Raw genomic sequence first — 19,532 nt, 5'->3', positions numbered from 1 at the left:
TGACATTCCTTTATCCCCATCAAAGTTACAATATCTAGCTTTTTTATAAAGAGTGAGTTTTGTGACATGATGCCTTTTATTGCACTTGACATTTATTCAGCAAGCATTTATTGAGCAGCTTGTTACATGGTAAGCATTAACTGCTTTGAGGGATATTAAATGCTGTAGCATACAAACCTTTCAGATAGAATAAAATATCTATTTAGTGTAAAGTGTAATATAAAATATGAGAATGGATAATCACTAGAGATTTCAGATGGATTACAGGTTTAAAATTTTGGGAAAACTGCTTAGTCTAATGACAAACACTTCTCAGTAGCTATGATAATAATTATAATAATCATAATTTCAAGTCATTTAGCACAACAGTTCCTAGGATTTTTATAAAGGCATTTGCTTTATTGTCATATTGCTAGGCTCATTAAGAGGGACTATACAGTAAGTGAAATTACTTTGTACCTTAGAAGATCAAAAGACTTGAATTTTTGTAAGTAGCTCTTAGAGATTTTTTTTCTGATGCATCAGCAAATTTTATTTTCTCTGAAGATATGAAATGAAGTCTAATGATTCAAAAATTCACTGACTTTATTTTTCCCTCGAATAGATTTTAGCCCTCATGGGGTGTCAAATAGAACTTGAACCTTATAAATAGACATTGATTGAGTTGTAATAAAAGCTTTGACTACAGTATTCATGTTCAGTATAATTCTATACTAATCATTAAATTAGTTATCAGATTGTTTTTTCAAGTGCTATGCAACAGAAAGATTATTAATGCCATAAATTGTAGTAGAGTTTTGTCAAATAGAATTATGTTGATAATCTGTGCATTCAGTTAGTTGGTGAATTGAATGACAGCCAAGGCTTTATCAAGGGACAGTGTGATGTGGAAGAGTACTAGCATATATGAAACCTCCACCTTCATAAAGTGCTAAGTATTTGCAGACTTCTGGTCTGTATACTATTTATAGTGTTGTCTTTCCCTCAGACAATTAGAAGAAAGTTTAGATAAGGAATTAGTTGTGAAATCTTCTGTAGCACTTGTTGAAACTAAGAAATTAATGTTGGCAAATTACTGTTAACTGAACTACTCTTTATTTAAATCTTACCATTTTTTTCACTAGTGTCTCCTGTTACAAGATCCATTCTGGGGATTACAGCAATTAGTCATCTCGTTTCTTTAGTTTAAGTTATCAATTTTCAGTCATATGCTAACTTTACAAATTTTTAAAAATTAATTTGTCTTAGTAAACAGGAATGTATGTTGAACATGGCTCAGTCTTCTTCTCTTAACTCAAAGTTGTGAAAATTCAGTCACTTTCTTGTGTCTTCAGTGGCTGTTTTACACATTTAATGTCTTCTGACCTCACTGTAAGCTGTGTGCTCCTCTAGCTAGTCTTCTATCATTAAGGCCTTCTCAAATAAGTCAAATAAAGAATATTGAAAGAGGCAGGAAGAAAACATGGTAAGACTCAAGGAATTTTTCAAGTATACTGGTAAACAGTAGCTGCTTGGAGTCAAGAAGCAGGTCAGAACTCATGTCCTGCCACATACCACTAATGGCTTTGAGCAAGTTCCCAAAATGAGTTTCTGAGTTTGTAAAACAATGGACTTATACTGAATGGCTTCTAAGAACTTTCCATTCTAAACATCCATAACCTAATGTCATCTTGGTGGGAAGCTAAGCTGCCTTCATGGCACCACACATAGATGAGGGAACAGCTGTCTAATTTGCTTTGTGTCACAGGTGTGGTAAATGTAACCACATTTTAGGGTTTGTGTGATTTTCAAACTTTTCTGGTGTAGTTTATTGCTTACCTTCTTAAGTTACAAGATTATTCAGAAACTAGGGGAGGTGAAGCAGCAAAGAAGAAAGTTTGAAACTCATTATGCCTGCACGGTTGGAACAAATGAAATTACCATGTGAAAATGTTTATTGTAATAATGTGTAATTATTGTAAGATATCTGGTAATACACAAGAGCAAAAAATAAAATCAGCTATATCATACTAAAGACATAACCACTGTTAACATTTAAAAAACATGATACATAAAAATATTTTTAATTACTAGGATATAAGTTTTATAATCTGCTTTCCCTCTTTAGTCTATGAGAACCTTTTTATTAAGTTTTGAAATTCTTCATTTTTAGTAGCTGCATCATAGTTGGTTGAAAACTAGTGTTTTAACTATTACTATTTCATCAGACTTTTGAGTTATAGTTTCTCTGTTGGTAGTTTGCTTTGAGCATTTCAGTACTAAACTGTCCACATCTCTGTCTATTCTCTAATGAAAAGTTCTTGGAACTGATCCACTGGTTGTTAATCTATGTGGTTAGACATCTTTGAGAAATGTATTACTTTCCCCTCCCACCAATAATTGGAGTATGACTGTCCCCTCCCGCTTTTGCCATCATTAAGTACTACAACTTTTGGTTTGGGGAAGGACCAGTTTTCATGGTTAAGAGTGTTTTGAGTTTGGACAGTATACTGTCCAAAAAGTGCTTGAAAAGTCAGAATGAGTAATAGATAATATGTAATGCTACAACTGAAGATTTAGAAATTACCCATATGTAGTCTATGTGAAACAAAATGAAATCTCTGAGAAGAACGAAATATGTATTGGTGATGGTATCCATGACATCCTATAAAGTAAGGTATAATGTGCTGAAACCTTGCCTTAAGGCAAATCTAGAACACATGGGATAGAAGGGGAGGAAAATACAGTCTTCTGGGATATTACTGCAGGTAATAAATGAGCCCTTGTTTTAAAAATTAGTTCATCTTCCATGATTAGACTTGTACTTGCAGTGAATAATGTCTGTATTGTTTTATAAAGTGTTTCTCATGATTAGACAACAGTAGATCTGTTTTGTTTTGATTTGTTTTGTTGATGATTGTTACAATAAGCTGTATAATAGAGCACAAGTTTTATAGTAGTTTTGAAGAAACACTGTGATAATGATGATCAAGGAACCTTGCATCATCTATTGCAAATAGAAGAAATGTCTGTCAGATCTTTTCTATCCTTCCCTTCCTTTTCCATCCTACCTTCCTTTTTCATTTTTTCTATTTCTTGCTGTTTCGATTTCCACCTTCTCTTCCTTCTTTCTTTTGTACTAGTGTTTAAACTCAGGACCTTGAATTTGCTAGGCTAGTGCCCAACCACTAGTCACATCTCCTACTCTTTTGTTTTACTTCAGGTTTTTTAATTTTTTTATTTTTTCATTTTTTTTTAAATATGATTTTTTGAATGAGAGAGAGAGCTGGAAAAGAGAGGAAAGAGAGAGGAAAGAGCTAGAAAAGAGCAGAGAGAGCAGAGAGAACTAGAAAAGAGCAGCGAGAGAGATAGCCGAGTAAGAACAGCAGCACTCATGTGGTATTCAGGTAAGGGGTAGGGTTTATTCAGTAGACCTGCTGGGACCAGGCAAGGTTGGCACTCCACGTGGCTGGGAAAGGCCTGGGAAAGAGAGAGAGTTGGGAAAGAGAGGAAAGAGAGAGGAAAGAGCTAGAGCAGAGAGAGAGCAGAGAGAGCTAGAAAAGAGCAGCAAGAGCCAGGTTTTTTTAGATAGCTTCTCAGAACTTTCCCAGGGATGGCCTTGGACCACTCTTTACCAGTGGCCTCTTGTCTAGTAGTTGGAATCACAGGTATGAGTCACCGTGCTCAGTTTGTTTGTTGAGATGGGGGTCATGTTAATTTTTGTCCTTGCTGGCTTCAATCCATCATCCCTATAATCTCCACTTCCCAGATAGCTGAGATTCCAGGCATGAGCCACTGCCCCTGGCCCAGAGAGAGACCTGTTTAGGCATGCCTAAAATATTTTTTTGAGTTCAGATTTTTCATTGATTCTCTCTGGCATTTTGTAAACTGGATTTATGTGTACATGTCACATTATCACATACTGCTTTTTTAGGCATATGTTCAATCTAATCCTTTTAAACAAAAGACTATGAAAATAAATGCTGCTTTTTTTCCACTCTCTGTTTATATATTGAAATAGCATTTCAGTATATAAAAAGAGAAGACTAGGTCTTACAAATCATATTTTGATGTCATAATTTATATTGTAGAGAGGTAACAAACTTTATTTTACAGTAATTTATGTATAACACATTAAGCTAGTAAGAGATGGTTCAAGACTTTTTAAGGAGATAGACTATTTTTTAACACATTTTATAAAAGAATGTACTCTTACAGAACAATAGTCTTAATCACAATTTCCTGGAAATGATTAGAAACATTCCAGAGGGGGTAGGAAGGTGGCTTAGTGGTAGGGTACCTTGAATGCATGAGGCCCTGGGTTTGATTCTTCAGCACCACACAAGCAGAAAAAGCTGGAAATGGCGCTGGGTTCAAGTGGTAGAGCACTATCCTTGAGCTGAAGAGCTGAGGGACAGAGCCCAGGCCCAGAGTTCAGGCCCCATGACCGACAAACAAAAACAAAACAAAACAAAACAAAAGAATTTCCAGAAAGGAATTACAAATCCGCATGGGTTTTAAAAATAGATAAATTGCTTTTGTTTGGAAGGTGTTGTCTTTTGGATTTTTTTTCTCATTCTTAAAACACTTGAATTTAAGATAATTTTTAGTAGTTTTCCCTCTCCTTTGTGTTCTAACCAGTGAACATGAGAGGCTAATACTCATCCTGGCACTTCTAGTATGTTAGCACGTTCTCTTCAGAAATCTCTAATGTTGGGAGGCAATTAAGCAAAACTGACATGGAGTCAGATTATGTAATGTGTAATATATTATCATTCAATAGTGCTTACACTAGATGTAGTTTTACAGAGTCACTTCTGATATATGTTATCATAGACTTTACAGACAATAGATACAATTTTGGAATCATTGAGGTATGTTGACATCATTTATCACAATGTAAAAAGTATATGAGTTTACATAAATCTTCATAGAATTGAAATTGACTTTCACAGAACTGAAAGGTCTTTATTTTAAGTATTAATAATCTTACTTGATTTTACATAGCCATAAATATTATAGAGAAAAATGGTAGCTGCAACCCAGCCACATCCTGTATGAAATGAGTATAATGCCCAATCTATAAAATAATCATTAAGGTAACCAATTCTCAAGTTGAAATGCCCTGTGGTAATTGGATTTTTTAAAACATGTCACTGTTAGGATCTTCATGATATCAAAAGTCAAAACACGGGGGTAGGAAGGTGGCTCAATGGTAGAGTGCTTGCCTTGCATGCATAAGGCCCTGGGTTCGATTCCTCAGCACCACATAGCAGAAAAAGCCACAAGTGGCACTCTTGAGCCGAAAAGCTGAGGGATAGCGTTCAGTCCCCACAACCGACCCCCCCCCCAAATAAAAACACTTTAGAGTCTAAGTATCTTTAAAATGTCTTCATTGATTGCTGCAATAGTATAAATGCTAAATGATTTTCCAAAACTTGAATTTTAAACATGTATAAGTGACCTGAGTTCCAAAAGCAGTCACCATTGATACTTAATTTTCACACATATTAAAAATCTGCAATATCATTGGCTATTCTTATTTTCTTGTAATAGCTACAGAAATCTTGCTCTCTGAGTTCCAAAAGCAGTCACCATTGATACTTAATTTTCACACATATTAATAATCTGCAATATCATTGGCTATTCTTATTTTCTTGTAATAGCTACAGAAATCTTGCTCTCTTACTTCCTATTCCTCTGGTTCTTCAAATCAAGACCCAGTCCTCACCATTGCTGCCTAAGGGAATGCCTACTCTTGGAGAAGAAGCGTTACCTTGCATCTTCTGTTCCAGAACAAACACTTTCTCCATTTTCATACTTGCTTCCTGGTCACTATCCTAACTTGTTTTCTCTTTTTCCTTCCTTCTCTTCTAGGCAGAAGGAATTCATTTGCCTCCATGTGCATAGTACACCTATCTATCACTTCTGTATTCTTGTTCCTTCTGTCATCCATCTTTCAATCATTTTACCTCCCTAGGTCTCCAACAGTAATCTTTTCTTTTGGCCTTCTACCTTTTGTGACCAGAATTTTACTTTGACCCTTCTTGACCCTTCTTTTTCACTTGGAATAGGAAAGATCAGAGGTTGGAGTAATAACTTCTCTACTGAATTTGGGGTCAGACTGTTGAAGCTGAAGGCATTGTTCATTTAGAAAACATACCAGGTTAATCCGGTAGCATGATAAATAAAATATAGCATTACTTTTTAGTACTTTTAATGAAAAAATGAATTTCCATTCATATACTCAATCTTATGAAGCAAATTGCTATAATTAGAATGTGCCACCGTCCAAAGCAACTGATTTGAGTAGAGGGCTTAGTAACCCAAGATTTTTAACTTAGGCCTCTTGTCTCCACTGTTGTGTCATACTGCTTTCCTCTTTTTTTTGTTGACATAATGTTTTATTTCCTGCGGGGCACACTCCTGTACCATGATGTATCTATTTTTTAATCTCCATATTCTAACTGTGATGATAAGCATACACAGTATTCCGAACATTTTTCTGTTGAGATGGAGTTTCATGGGCTTTTTCTGCTTGCGCTGACCTTGAATTGTGATCCTTCTGTTCTCAGTTGTTAGAGTAGTTGAGATTACAGGGGTGAGCCACTGATGATATTTAGGATTAAAATTTCTGTTATACATCAGATGACATTTACTGTTCTCAGTGTTTTGGATTTCAGCCATTCTATAGATGTTTTAATTTGCTATTCCCTGATAAAATGATGTTGAATACTGCCACCTGTGTAGCTTCTTGTGAGGTATGCAGGTCTTTTGCCTAATTTTTAAGTTGGATGTCTCTTTCCCAGTGTTGAATTGTTGTAAGGTAAATCATCCCAGAAGCCACCTTTTAACATATAGAATATTGGAGTCTTTATTATACAGTTAATAAGCTGCAGGCCACCAGTTGTTACAAAGGCCTGCAGCATGCAAATACACATAACACAGCTAGGAAGCATGCTAAAGAGGAAAGAAATAACAAGAACAATACCAACAAGCCAATTCATCTCCAATGGAGAGCTGAACTGGGACTCCATGATGACTGGAGATGAGCCAGGAGACAGGACACAGGACACGATCAGAGAGACACACGTGGCATGGAGTCCCACAGCTAGACTGGTCCAGACCTAAATAGATCCGCGCAGGTTACAGATCCACAGGAAATTCCCAGTCCCAGGTACTGGACTGACATTCAGTAACCTATCAGTCAAGTGCCTGTCCCTGCCTCCAGGGGTCCGGTCATGCCCATCACCTGGGAGGCAGGTGATGTGTGTGTGTGTGTGGGGGGGTGTTCTTCCCCCAGCATGAAGACAAGATGTCAGACCTATAATCCACCATGTGGCCCATATGGCTCCAGCCAGACCTGACCTCCTTACTTCAGAATTTTTATTAGAGTTCTTTGTAGATTTTGAATAGCAATTCTTTATCACGTGTTCTTTGCACACATATTTTCTCCTAATCTGTTGTTTGTCTTCTTGTTTTTTGTGACATTGCCTTTTTTCTTTGTGAGAATAGTCTGGCTTCAAAGTCCGGGCTGTTCTTGAACTCAACAATCCTGTCTCAGCCTCTTTAGTGCTGCAGTTAGACACACATACCACCAGGCCTGGCATTAACATTGTCTTTTCAGAGAATAGGTTTTAGTTTTAGTGAAGTTTACTTATGAAATAATGAACTTTTTCATGAATTCATGAATTGGGTTACATGTTATACTTAAAATGTTGTCACCATACCTCATAACATCTATCTGGGTTTCTTTTATGCTGTTTCATTTTATTCAGGTTTATGACTCATTAATTTCATGAAGGATGTAAGCTTGGTGTTGAGATTCACTTCTTTGTATATGACTATCCATTTCTTAAGCCATTTGCTAAGAAAGCTGTGTTTGTGTCATTATATTCTTTTGCTTTCCTGTGAAAGATTACTTCAGTATATCCACATGTCTTTTTGGTCTATCTGTCCCGTTCCCTTAGCCTGTCAGTCTTTCCAGCAGTTTCACACTGTGGTGACTTCTGTAGTTTTGTAGTATAAGTCCCAAGGTTTTACGTACTGTAACTTTGTTCTTTTCTGATTTAGCTATTCTGAGACATTTTTCTTGTTTATATAAACAGTTGAATTAGTTTATTGATAACCACAAAGTAACTTGCTAGGGTCCTTCTTGGAAGTACATCGAGTCTAGAAGAAGTTGGAAGAATTGACATCTTGACAGTATTTAGTAACCCTACCTATAGACGTGTGAAATATCTATTTCATTCTTTGACTTTATTTTCATTTTCAATAGACCTAGTGCTTTAAAATTTAGTAAAATGATTAGGACCAAGAAATGATTATTTGATCTAGTTATGAGATCATTAGTGACCTTGAGGTAAGAGCTATTTCAATGGAGATTTGGGAAAGTCAGTTTGGAATGGAAAAACAGGAAGAGGGGGAATTGAAAAAGAAAGTGGAAATACAGAGATACGCTTTTAATGAGTTTTGTGATAGGAAATCATAATGTGAAAGCAATGATAACTTGAGCTGGGTATAAAAGGTAGAGGGTATAGAAGGTAGAGAGTTTTGATTTTTTTTTTTTTCTTTACAGTACTGGAGTTTGACTTGGACTTAACTAGGCTGGTGCTCTACCACTTGAATTGTTCCCCACTCTGCAGCTGGAGATGTTTGTTTGGAGAACTATTGTCCTTGAATTCTTGTGGTTAAAATCCAAAAGAGGGATCAGAATCCAAGTGGAGAATTAGAGTTCTGCCAGAATGTGTGACTGTGTGTGTCTTTGAAAGGGGAAGGGTAAGCAAGTAGGGGAGGAAGAAGAAAGAAAAGAGAGAAAACATATGATAGTAAATCACAAATAGAACCTTTCATGAAACTGTCAGCATAACGCTGACAGCATTTATTACCCATTTTCTGCTCAACTGAGATCCCAGTGGCAGATAAATTGCTAGCCTAATAAAATGTTTCCTTTGAATTAGTGAAGTCAGTCCTGAAACTTCCCTTTTCCTGTTATCACTTCTACCCACTTCCCACCCTGTCTATGCCTTGACCAGCAGACGGTAGTTTCCTGAGAATAAAAAGTGACTATTCCTTACTCCATAGAAAGCAGCCAGTACTATAGAATAGGATTGTAGCTCCCACTCCCATAAACTCATATCTTTGAATACCATAAAGTAATCATTAGCATAGCCTCAACCTGCTGACGACCCTAAGGGAACAGAACAATTGCATATAATATCTTGCTGTAATATAATTAATTTTTTTTCCTGTGACAAATAGCCTCACTTGAAGAAAACAAATTTAAGGACTAAGAATTTGGCATGGAAATTCAACTCTCCCACCAACTGACAGAGGGAATTTAAGATGAATCCTTTACTCCATGTCTTGGTATCTTCAAGTGTAATGTAATGGTAGAACTTTGGTCTCAAGATCATCCTTCAGTAATGTAATTCCCTAAAATCCTGTGATTCCCCAACTTGAGCTCAGAGATTTTCTTTTTCTTTTTTCTTTTTTTTGTGTCCAGTCCTGGGGCCTGAACACTGGGCCTGGGCGCTGTCCCTCAGCTCTTTAGCTCAAGGCTAGCGCACTACCACTTGAGCCACAGCACCACTTCCGGCTTTTTTTCTTTTTGCTTATGTGGTGCTGAGAAATTGAACCCAGGGCCTCATGCATGCATGCAAGGCAAGCCCTCTACCACTGAGCCACCTTCCCAGCCCAGAGATTTTCTTTTCTTTCTTTCTTTCTTTTTTTTTTTTCTTCCTTAGTACTTGGGTTTGAATTCAGGGCCTTTGGTTTGCTCAGTTTGATTGCTTGGCTAGTACTGGGCCACTTAAACCACTTAAGCCATCTGGTTTTTTGCTGGTTATTTTGAGGAGTGTCAAGAAATTTCTCTTGGGGTGTACCTTGAAACATAATATGTCTCAGCTAGAGCCTTTGGCACCCTGCTGAGGTTTATTTGATTCTTAGATGCTTCAGATGATTGAATGGTAGGTAAGTCAAGGATTTAGTTTCTTTGGAGAAGAATTCCCTGTGGGCCACAAGTAAGTATTTAAAAAAAATTGAAGTTTGGAAAACTCAAAGAGGAAATTCAGGTAAAAAATCCTGATGAATATGTAGAGACGCTCCACTTTTGAACAAAATAACATTCTTTGTTTAACTTCTTTTCTCACTTTGTAATTCTGGAACATAAGGAAAGTTGTTAAATTCTGTGCCTTAGTTTCCTCATCTAAAAATGGAAAGATAACATTATTAACCACTTCAGTTGTGTCTTAGGAGAATTAAGTGTATTGCACACTGGTAATTTAAAGAGTAATTGACTTATGATAACTATTACAAAGACAATAGCTAACATTGTTGTTATTATCATTAGGATTACTGGTATATAGAGTGTATAGTTTAGAAACTGTGTGTGTGTGTGTGTGTGTGTGTGTGTGTGTGTGTGTGTGTGTGTACACGCACGCACGCACGCGTGTGTGTGTGTGTGTGTGTGTGTACGCACGCACGCCCCAGACCTGGAGCTTGAATTCAATGCCTAGTCCCTGAGCTTTTTGCTCATGGCTTAGTGCTTTTCTGCTTAAGCTACAAGCTCCACTTGCAGCTCTTTGGTAATTCATTGGAGGTAAGAGTCTCATGGAACTTCTTGCCCTGGCTAGCTAGAATTGGTGACCCTCAGATCTCAGCTTCTCAAGTAGCTATGATTACAACCATGAGCCACTGGCGCCTGGCTTAGCTTAAAAACATTTTACAAGAGCAACTATAACTATAAAAACTTGACATTATAATTTTGTCATTACTTTGGTCAAGTGAAAGCATGGGTAAGGAATGCCTTTAAATCAGGTTGAAATTTGTTTTTATAAAACTAATACTTATTTTCTTTGTGTTACAGTGAATTTCACTTACAGAATATACAAAATTCTTAAATGATCAACATAAGGAGCTATTATAATAATTAGTTCCAGTTGCTGTATAAATTTAAAACTTCATTATTCATTTAAAAATATTTTTCCTAAATAGGCCCAAAGAGTAAGATGTGTGTGCACATGTACATGTATCTGTGTGCCTTTAAGGTAGATCAACACAATCTAACTGCTTTTATTGTATTACTAAGTTTTTAACACTCTGAGTCATGCTTTAGTTCTTTAGAACATACATTTGATAATGGATAATATCATTTACCTGAACTTAGAGTATGTCTTACAAAATTAATACTGTGTACATAAGTTATATTAACTAATGTTCCATTATTTAATTAGGTTGGTTTAATCAGATACCATTATCTGTAGATCACTACTAAGCTCATAGACACTTTAAAAAAATAGAAAAAGGAAAATCTAGCAGTCCTATACACCCATACATTCAGAAAGCCAAGATAATTGATGATAGAAAAATTAGAATAAAATAGAAGTCTGTAAACGTATGTTTGAAGAGAATGTCAAGGGTAGGAAGGTTGCTTACAATTATGTAAGTTTAGATTTTATTGAATACTTTAATATGTAATTTATAAGTCAAACTGTGATATTGGGCACATTACGACTTCAGTTACATTACAATTATTTTAACGATGACTTTGTAGCAACTAACACTTAGATCTTAGTTTCTGACAACATTCATCTAAAAGGACACAGACCTTCTTGAAGCTAATTCCAAGGCCTGTTGCACAGAGCATCTTGTAGGTCAGAAAGGAAGGAAATGTTTAAAAATTCTTACAGGATGTATATAAGCTTATTGGCAGAGATACCTATAGTGACTAAACAAATATGACATAATTGGAACATCAAATAATTAAATGCAATGGTGAAGTATAAAGCCATTGGGTGGGGGAGGAATTTGCGAGACCATGCCAATAATACTAGACATACATAAATTCAAATGGAGGCAGAGGATCCAAGGGGCTCAGGTGTGGAGGAAGTACTGGACTTGAAAATCTTGACAAAGTTGTCATTGCAGTTCAATTCAAAGAATCACAAATTGAGGTAAAATCTGGGGAGGGGAAATTTTGATGAGGAGGAGCAGGATATTTGCATGATTTTGAAGTATATTCCCAAGGGTTAACTTAGTGGTTTTCTGGGGAGTGGGGGTAGGAGGGGAGTAGGAGGGGTGGATAGTAACTGCACATCAGAAAAACTGGCAATACCTTGTCTGGGTGATGAAATTTAACATCATGGGAACATGTACCTCCAGATGTGATATCCTGAGGAGGATTTATCTCTTACCTACTGGGATAGCCAGGAATTGATTCCTTGAATTTAATCATATACAAACTCAAGACAAGCTCAAAGTAGAACCCATCCTTTTTTTTTTTAACATTCTGTTAAAATGTTGTTACAACTGTTTAAAGCTGAGAGGACCAGTGTTAAAGTAGAATTAAAGACATGATGTTAGAGGGCATGGAAGCATGCACCTCAAATCTTACATATTGCAGACGTCAAAGCAGGCTTGAAAAGTTTGAGACCAACCTGGTTTACAAAGTGAAACTCTCTGGTCTTAGAGAGAGGAGGGAGAAGGGGATTAGAGGGATAAGTGAGAGGAATGGGGGAAGGAAAGAAGAGAGAAAAGACACAGGACATACTTAATCCCAAGAAGTAATTTTTGTCAGTGGGAGAAAAATATTTTTATGAGTATGTTTCTGCATTAGTTTACAACTTTGTCAGGCAAGTTGTAGATTGAAAGTATTATGTTTACAAAAACTACTGGAATTGTAACTGTTAAGTTGTGTAAAATATGAAAATTAACACTGAAGTAGAAAGGACGAAAATGTGTTTAGTTCTTATGGTGCATGCATCTGTGTGTGTTTGTGTGTGTGTGTGTGTGTAGAAAATGAGGTCGAATGCTAGTAGAAAAATCAGGGTGAACACGGTATAACCCCTGCTTTCACTGTATTTGATGTCAGTATAATTTGTGGAGGGGAAGGGAAAAAACAAATCATTTAAATAGGGATACAGGTGGACCCATTGTAACAATGAGAAGATGTATAAGTCGTTAGGTCGAAAACGAACTTTACAACTTTGGATGGGAAGGGGAAGCAAAGGAGGAGGCTACAATGCTTGATAAGAAATGTACTCATTATCTTGCCCATGTAATTGTAACCCCTCTGTACAGTATTTTCACAATTAAAAAGAAATGAAAATTCTGGGTGAAGTTACATAGGTTGTACATTTGAAGTATTTCCACATTTATATATGCATGTATGAACACATTAGGACTTACATGCTCTCCTTTGTCGTCTTAGCTTGCTGATTTAATAACACTTCATTGTTTTCTAAGGATTAACGTTCAGTGCCTGCAGACTTATTTTTATTTTCTTCTAAATAGTGCTGGGCCTAAAGGAGATAACATTTATGAATGGAGATCAACTATACTTGGCCCACCAGGCTCTGTGTATGAAGGTGGTGTGTTTTTTCTGGATATCACATTTTCATCCGATTATCCATTTAAGCCACCAAAGGTAAGAAACTAGAAGTGCATTTGTTAATATTTGTCCTTCTCTCAAATCAGATATTATAGATCTTAAATGTGTATTATTTCCTTGTTCTTCATGAATTCATGAACTCTGAACCAAGGATTTTGATCCAGAAGGTAATTGATTTCTGCCTTTTACAATAACTCGCATTCAACAGAGGGGTTTATTGTTCATTGTAACTATACTTTATTCATCCGTAAAATAAAATTTCAGATTTAGAATGCAAAATGTCCTGTGAATCTTTCTTAAATAATATATTAGAATAAAAAGCAAACCTGTTTGACAGCTTCCAGAAGCAGTCAATTAATAATATGTATTTGGTCTTTCTCAACATAGAAAAGCAAAAATGAGAAAACAACTAAAAATGAATGATGTTTTAGTAAACTTGGTGTGGCTTCTGTGGATATGGAGAAGTGGAAACTAAGAGTGACAGGATACATTCTGCCTTCTCAGTAGCCATTTGTAACAGAGAAGGGCTGAGTTGTGCCTTGTAATGACTGTTAATTTTTTTCAAGATTTTAAATACAATTATTAAAATGGCTTCTTTGCTGGATTTTTTCCCCTGAAATTCTAAAGCCAGCAGTTAAGTAATCCTAGAACTAAACCTGACCTGACCATAATTAATTGCCCTTATTATACTATCATGGCAGAAAAGACTATTGTTAAATCTGTGGTTGTCAACTATGCCGAAATATATTTCTTTACATCTGGTTCCATATGTCCCTATATAGTATCATTTATATTGTGACTTTACGTGGGGGAAAGGGGGTTATAAGTCAGATTTTCCTAAAGAATATAGATTTCTCATGTTAGCATTATCTAACAAGTGAACAATAGTTCCACCTAGTGATATTTACCTCGAACTGCAGATACCAAAATTCCTTATCACCAGGAGATATTTCCGTCCAATTCAGGCTTACAGGTTTTTGAGTGTTTTATTTTTCTATTAGATTGTAAATCTTGAAATTACTTTATTAACACTCTTAGCTCTATTGAGTCTGTCTTGCTTAAATAAATAAAAGGGCATCCCTTCATTTTAACAATACCATTTAGAGTTACACGTATGTGTCAATATTTACTAACTACTCAGTTTTCTTTTTCTTTTTTTCCGTTCATGGGGCCTCAACTCTGGGCCTGGGCTCTGTCTCTCGGTGTTTCAGCTCAAGGCTAGTGCTCTACCACTTGAGCCACTGTGCCACTTCCGACTTTTTTCTGCTTATGTGGTGCTAAGGAATTGAACCCAGGGCCTCGTGCAAGCACTCTACCACTGAGCCACCTTCCCAGCCCCATTGCTCAGTTTTCTAATACATGCAAAAATCCTTAGCAAGCTTCCTGACTATATTTATAAATAGTGATATATCTACGCAATACCTAGTTTTTTGTATTAGAAATTTGTTAACATTTGGAGGGAAAGTTAGCAAGATATATTTTATATAGAATTATTTTTAATGTGGGACATTAATTTCAGAGATGTTTATTTTGTAGCACCTTTTAACACAAAATGGAAATTAACATAAAGATTTCAAATTATACTTACATATATGACTTTCTAAAATCATGCTGATTACCATAATGGTTATTTGTAAATTTAGGTTTTGTGTAAATTGCAAAATTTTAATTTTCTGTTTTGTTAATGTTGGTTCTCTTCTCTTGCTGAAATATGTAATATTAAGCATGCTTCAATATCTATGGTTGAATAAATGAAACAAAATAAGATTTGTGGTATTATCTTTTTTTTTAAGAAAAATTACCTCTGTAGTATATTATTTTCTCTCTATCTTGTGAGCCACACCTCCACTTCTGTCTTTTTCATAGTGAATTGGAGATAAGAGTCTAACACTTTCCTACCTAGATTGGCTTTAGACCTGGATCTGGATCCTCAGATCTCAGCCTCCTGGGTAGCTAGGATTACAGGCATGAACCTGCCTCTCTCTCTCTCTCTCTCTCTCTCTCTCTCTCTCTCTCTCTCTCTCTCTCTCTCTCTCTCTCTACATATCTCTCTCTCTCTCTCTCTCTCTCTCTCTCTCTCTCTCTCTCTCCATATATATATATATATATATATATATATATATATATATATATATATATATATATATATATACAATTTTTTGAGGTTCACCAAGTGTTGAACTTTAAGAATACTTTTTTAAACATTTGTTTGTGGATATTATTCTGTTCATTTGTTTAATAGCTGAAATAACTTAGAATATTATGTCTATAGACTTTCTATACCTGTTGAGTTGATCTAAGTATAAAATGCTCCTATATTCTATATATGCTATTACAAATATTATGCAAAGTTTAATTCAACAAGTATATCCAAAATATTGCATTTTTAACACGTAATCAATGTAAGAATATTACTGAGATTTATTTATATTTTGATTTTGATGACAAGACTTTGAAATCAGGTTTATACTTTTATATCATCTTAATTTGAATAGATATAACTAAGATCTCTCATTCACAGCTTAGTTATATTTTAACTAACCAGTGATTGGTAAGGGAGTATGTGTGTTCTGTTTCTAACTTTCCCTTTCCCTTTCCCTTTTCCTTTCCCTTTCTCTTTCCACTTCCCTTTCCCTTTCCTTTTCCCTTCTTTCCCTCACTCTCTTTCCCTCTCTTCCTCATTTCCTTCTTCTACCTGTTCCTTCTCCCTTTTTTTCTCCTTTTTTGTCTTCACCTACCATTGTTAGAAAGACACTCTGAGAACGTGTATTATTTTCTTCCTAGATTCTACTGGTAATACAGTTGCTGATTCTAAGAGATAAGGAATTTTTTTTCATTGCAATTCCAGATTGTGAATTAACTACCCAATTATTTTGTTGCTTGTGGTAGTTTAGAAGCTCGCATGCTTGTTGCTTCTTTTCTCACACATGTAGAGATAGGCTAGTTTTCTTTATCTAGCAGCCAGAAAAACCTTGCATGTGTCATTTTATTGTTTTAGTCTAGCAAGGCATTGAGCCAGCTGTGGAAATAAACAACTGAGAAGTTGAAAAGCAGGTAGTTCACCTCCTCTGGTTTCTGATATAGCAAGAAACTGAGTTGATACTAATTCTTTGTATTGAGAAACTAATATAATTTTCTTCTAAGGAAAATTTATCCTTTCATCTTAACATTTGACATCAAATCATTTTTTTCTCTCTCTTTCTGTCTGTATCTGTGTATACATCAGTATAAAAGGTCTGTGTATACCCATACATACCTATATGCATAGAATTACTGTATTATTCAAAACCAATGTAATTATTCTTAGGCCACATGAAAAAAAATTTTTCAGTTAAATCACATAAAGCTCTTTAACTTTCTTATTAAGTTTACCCAAATTTAAAACTCTAGGTAAATTATTTATTGTTTAGTATCAGCCATCATGATAGGTTGCTGAGAGTTGTTGTTGCTAAAAAAAGGACTCATTTTATTTCTTTTTTACTGTGACTGTACTTAGGTTACTTTCCGTACCAGAATCTACCACTGCAACATCAACAGTCAGGGAGTCATCTGCCTGGACATCCTTAAAGACAACTGGAGTCCTGCTTTGACTATTTCAAAGGTTTTGCTGTCTATTTGTTCTCTTTTGACAGATTGCAACCCCGGTAAGCACATCTTTATAAGCATATACAATAGGCTACACACCAGTAAATTTCTTCATTAGCTGAACTATTAATTGAGAAATGTTATTGGTAGGAAAATCAAATTTATAATCCCAGCAGGATCAGAAGTTTAAGACCAGGCTGGATCACATAGCAAATTCCAAGTCAGCCTGGGTTTGTTGGGGAGGGGTTGGTATAGAGGGGGGACCTAACTCAGAAAAAACGTTTTGTCAGTTATTTAGCAATACCATTTCAATTAAACCAGGTTTAACTGAATTAATTAACTTCATTTGTTAGTGGTATACCCCATTATGATTCAGAATCAGTGTTTTTTTTTCTTTTTAATGTTTTTTGTGTGTGTATCTCTTTAAGTAGTTATACAAAGGAGTTTCAATTCAACATATCAGTTTATGAGTTCAGTGCATCTTGATCAGTGTCACCTCTCCCATCATTCTTCCCCATCAAACTTTCTAAATTGTGGAGCATCTCTCTCCTTTCATGCTGCCATGTGCTTTATGGGAGTTACAAAGTAGTTTTCCCTTTTTGCAAATTCCATTAGATGTAGTAACAGTGGATTTCAAATGATGGATTGATGAAAGGGTTGCTTTAAATTATGATTATGTAAACTCAGAAAGTCATTAGTGTATAATTCATAACTTTCATAAATACCTTCCCGCCATATTAGAAGTTTAATATGGATAGTAGACTTGATAAAAGTCTTGTGTAGATTTGGAGCTTCAGATTTGTTACTTTTCTATGTGGTCATTTTTAAAGAATTCAACTTTACCATAAAACTTGTAAAGTCACTAAAGATATTACTATTAGTTAGGCTTAGCAGTTAAGTGTATGGAATAGATAAACATAGATAAACATATTATCAAAACAGAAGATCAGAAATCACCTGAGTCTCCATTACTGGTGGATACAGCTATTTAAAAAATGAGGCAGCTCATTCCACTAGGTGGAAAGCAAGGAACTGTGAAATATATGTTCTCACTGGATATTTCAATGCTTATAAATGGATATAAATTCCTGGAAAGAAATGCTGTGAAGGAGTAACAATTGTTTGCCATGGATAGAAAATTTGAATAGCTGGTTTGGTTTAAGAAAGAAGAAAGCTGTGGGTTTTGTTTTGTTTTGTTTTGCTTTTAAACTTCCACTGTTACTTAGAGCATTTCAAATTCTAAAATAAATTCAAAGTAAAACTTTTAATCTCAATTTCTATTTTAAAACTTAATTTTTTTGTTTTGATACTTGTCTGAATAAAATGGCCTGATTTCAGAAAAATTTTTGTGTGTTAAAGACAAAACTTAATATTGAGTTTGTTTTACTTAATTCAGTATTATTTAGTGGAGGAACTTTTCCTAAATTGAATATTAAAATATACAAATGGTTGTAAATGCTATGAATTATAAGTGTCTTATTTAATAGTGTGTTAGAACTAGCTGTATGTTTAAGACACCACAAATCTCTTAATGTTGTTTTCAATTTTCCAGCGGATCCTCTGGTTGGAAGTATAGCCACTCAGTATTTGACCAACAGAGCAGAACATGACAGGATAGCCAGACAGTGGACCAAGAGATATGCAACATAATTTACTAATTTGTATGCAGTGTGAAGGAGCAGAAGGCATCTTCTCACTGTGCTGCAAATCTTTATAGCCTTTACAATACGGACTTCTGTGTATATGTTATACTGATTCTACTCTCTGCTTTTATCCTTTGGAGACTGGGAGACTCCCTAAAAAGGTAAATGCTATCAAGAGTAGAACTTTGTAGCTGTAGATTAGTTATGTTTAAAATGCCTACTTGCAAGTCTTGCTTCTTTGGGATATCAAAATGTATTTTGTGATGTACTAAGGATACTGGTCCTGAAGTCTACCAAATATTATAGTGCATTTTAGCCTAATTCATTATCTGTATGAAGTTATAAAAGTAGATGTAGATGACTAGGAATTATGTCATTTGTATTAAGCCCAGATCTATTTCTCAAGTATGTGGTTCATGCTGTTGTGAAAATGTTTTACCTTTTACCTTTGTCAGTTTGTAATGAGAGGATTTCCTTTTACCCTTTGTAGCTCAGAGAGCACTGGTGTATCATCTCAAACACAATAAACATGCTCCTGAAGGCATAGTTTCCTGTCGTAATGTTTCAAGCAGAGTCTTGTCAGAAGGTGTATCTGAGATGATTGTTGATGAAATAAAGTTGTGGATATGAAGACTACTACTGAGGACTAGTACAAATGAAAGAATTATTAAATTGAAAAAATTGAAAAATCTTGTTAAATGTGTAGTTTTTTCCTTTAAATCTAAGTGGGAGAATATAATGGGCTTCAATATGCAAACTATTTTAAACCATTGGTCTCAAAAAGCCATAAAGTTTTGCCTTGGTAATGCTAAAAAGAAAATAAAAATCCTGTCTCATTCAGGAGTCTGAAAATGTCTTAAAGAACATTATACTTCCAAATTGGTGAGTTCTTTTTAGCATTGGGCAGTATTGACAAATACTAACTTTGATCTGGT

At 35.3% G+C, this 19,532-nt stretch overlaps 1 protein-coding gene across 4 annotated transcripts in view; it reads left to right on the top strand.

The window, feature by feature from the left end:
- Ube2e3 (ubiquitin conjugating enzyme E2 E3) overlaps positions 1-19,141 on the top strand; it is a 59,877-nt gene extending 40,736 nt beyond the window's left edge. For all 4 annotated transcript variants that reach the window (XM_070019797.1, XM_070019769.1, XM_070019778.1 and 1 more), the window contains exons 4-6: positions 13,273-13,405; positions 16,866-17,013; positions 18,507-19,141. In XM_070019797.1, the coding sequence (XP_069875898.1) occupies positions 13,273-13,405; positions 16,866-17,013; positions 18,507-18,604 (379 nt within the window). In that variant the 3' untranslated portion in view covers positions 18,605-19,141. The remainder of the gene's footprint in view (positions 1-13,272; positions 13,406-16,865; positions 17,014-18,506) is intronic.
- Positions 19,142-19,532: the final 391 nt, after the last annotated feature.

The sequence above is a fragment of the Dipodomys merriami genome, unplaced genomic scaffold (genome assembly GCF_024711535.1).
Source record: "Dipodomys merriami isolate MVZ:Mamm:240054 unplaced genomic scaffold, mDipMer1.0.p SCAF_1, whole genome shotgun sequence".
Classification (NCBI taxonomy): domain Eukaryota; kingdom Metazoa; phylum Chordata; class Mammalia; order Rodentia; family Heteromyidae; genus Dipodomys; species Dipodomys merriami.
The sequence above is the reverse complement of the archived record's forward strand: the minus strand, read 5'-3'. Positions and strand labels throughout refer to the sequence as shown.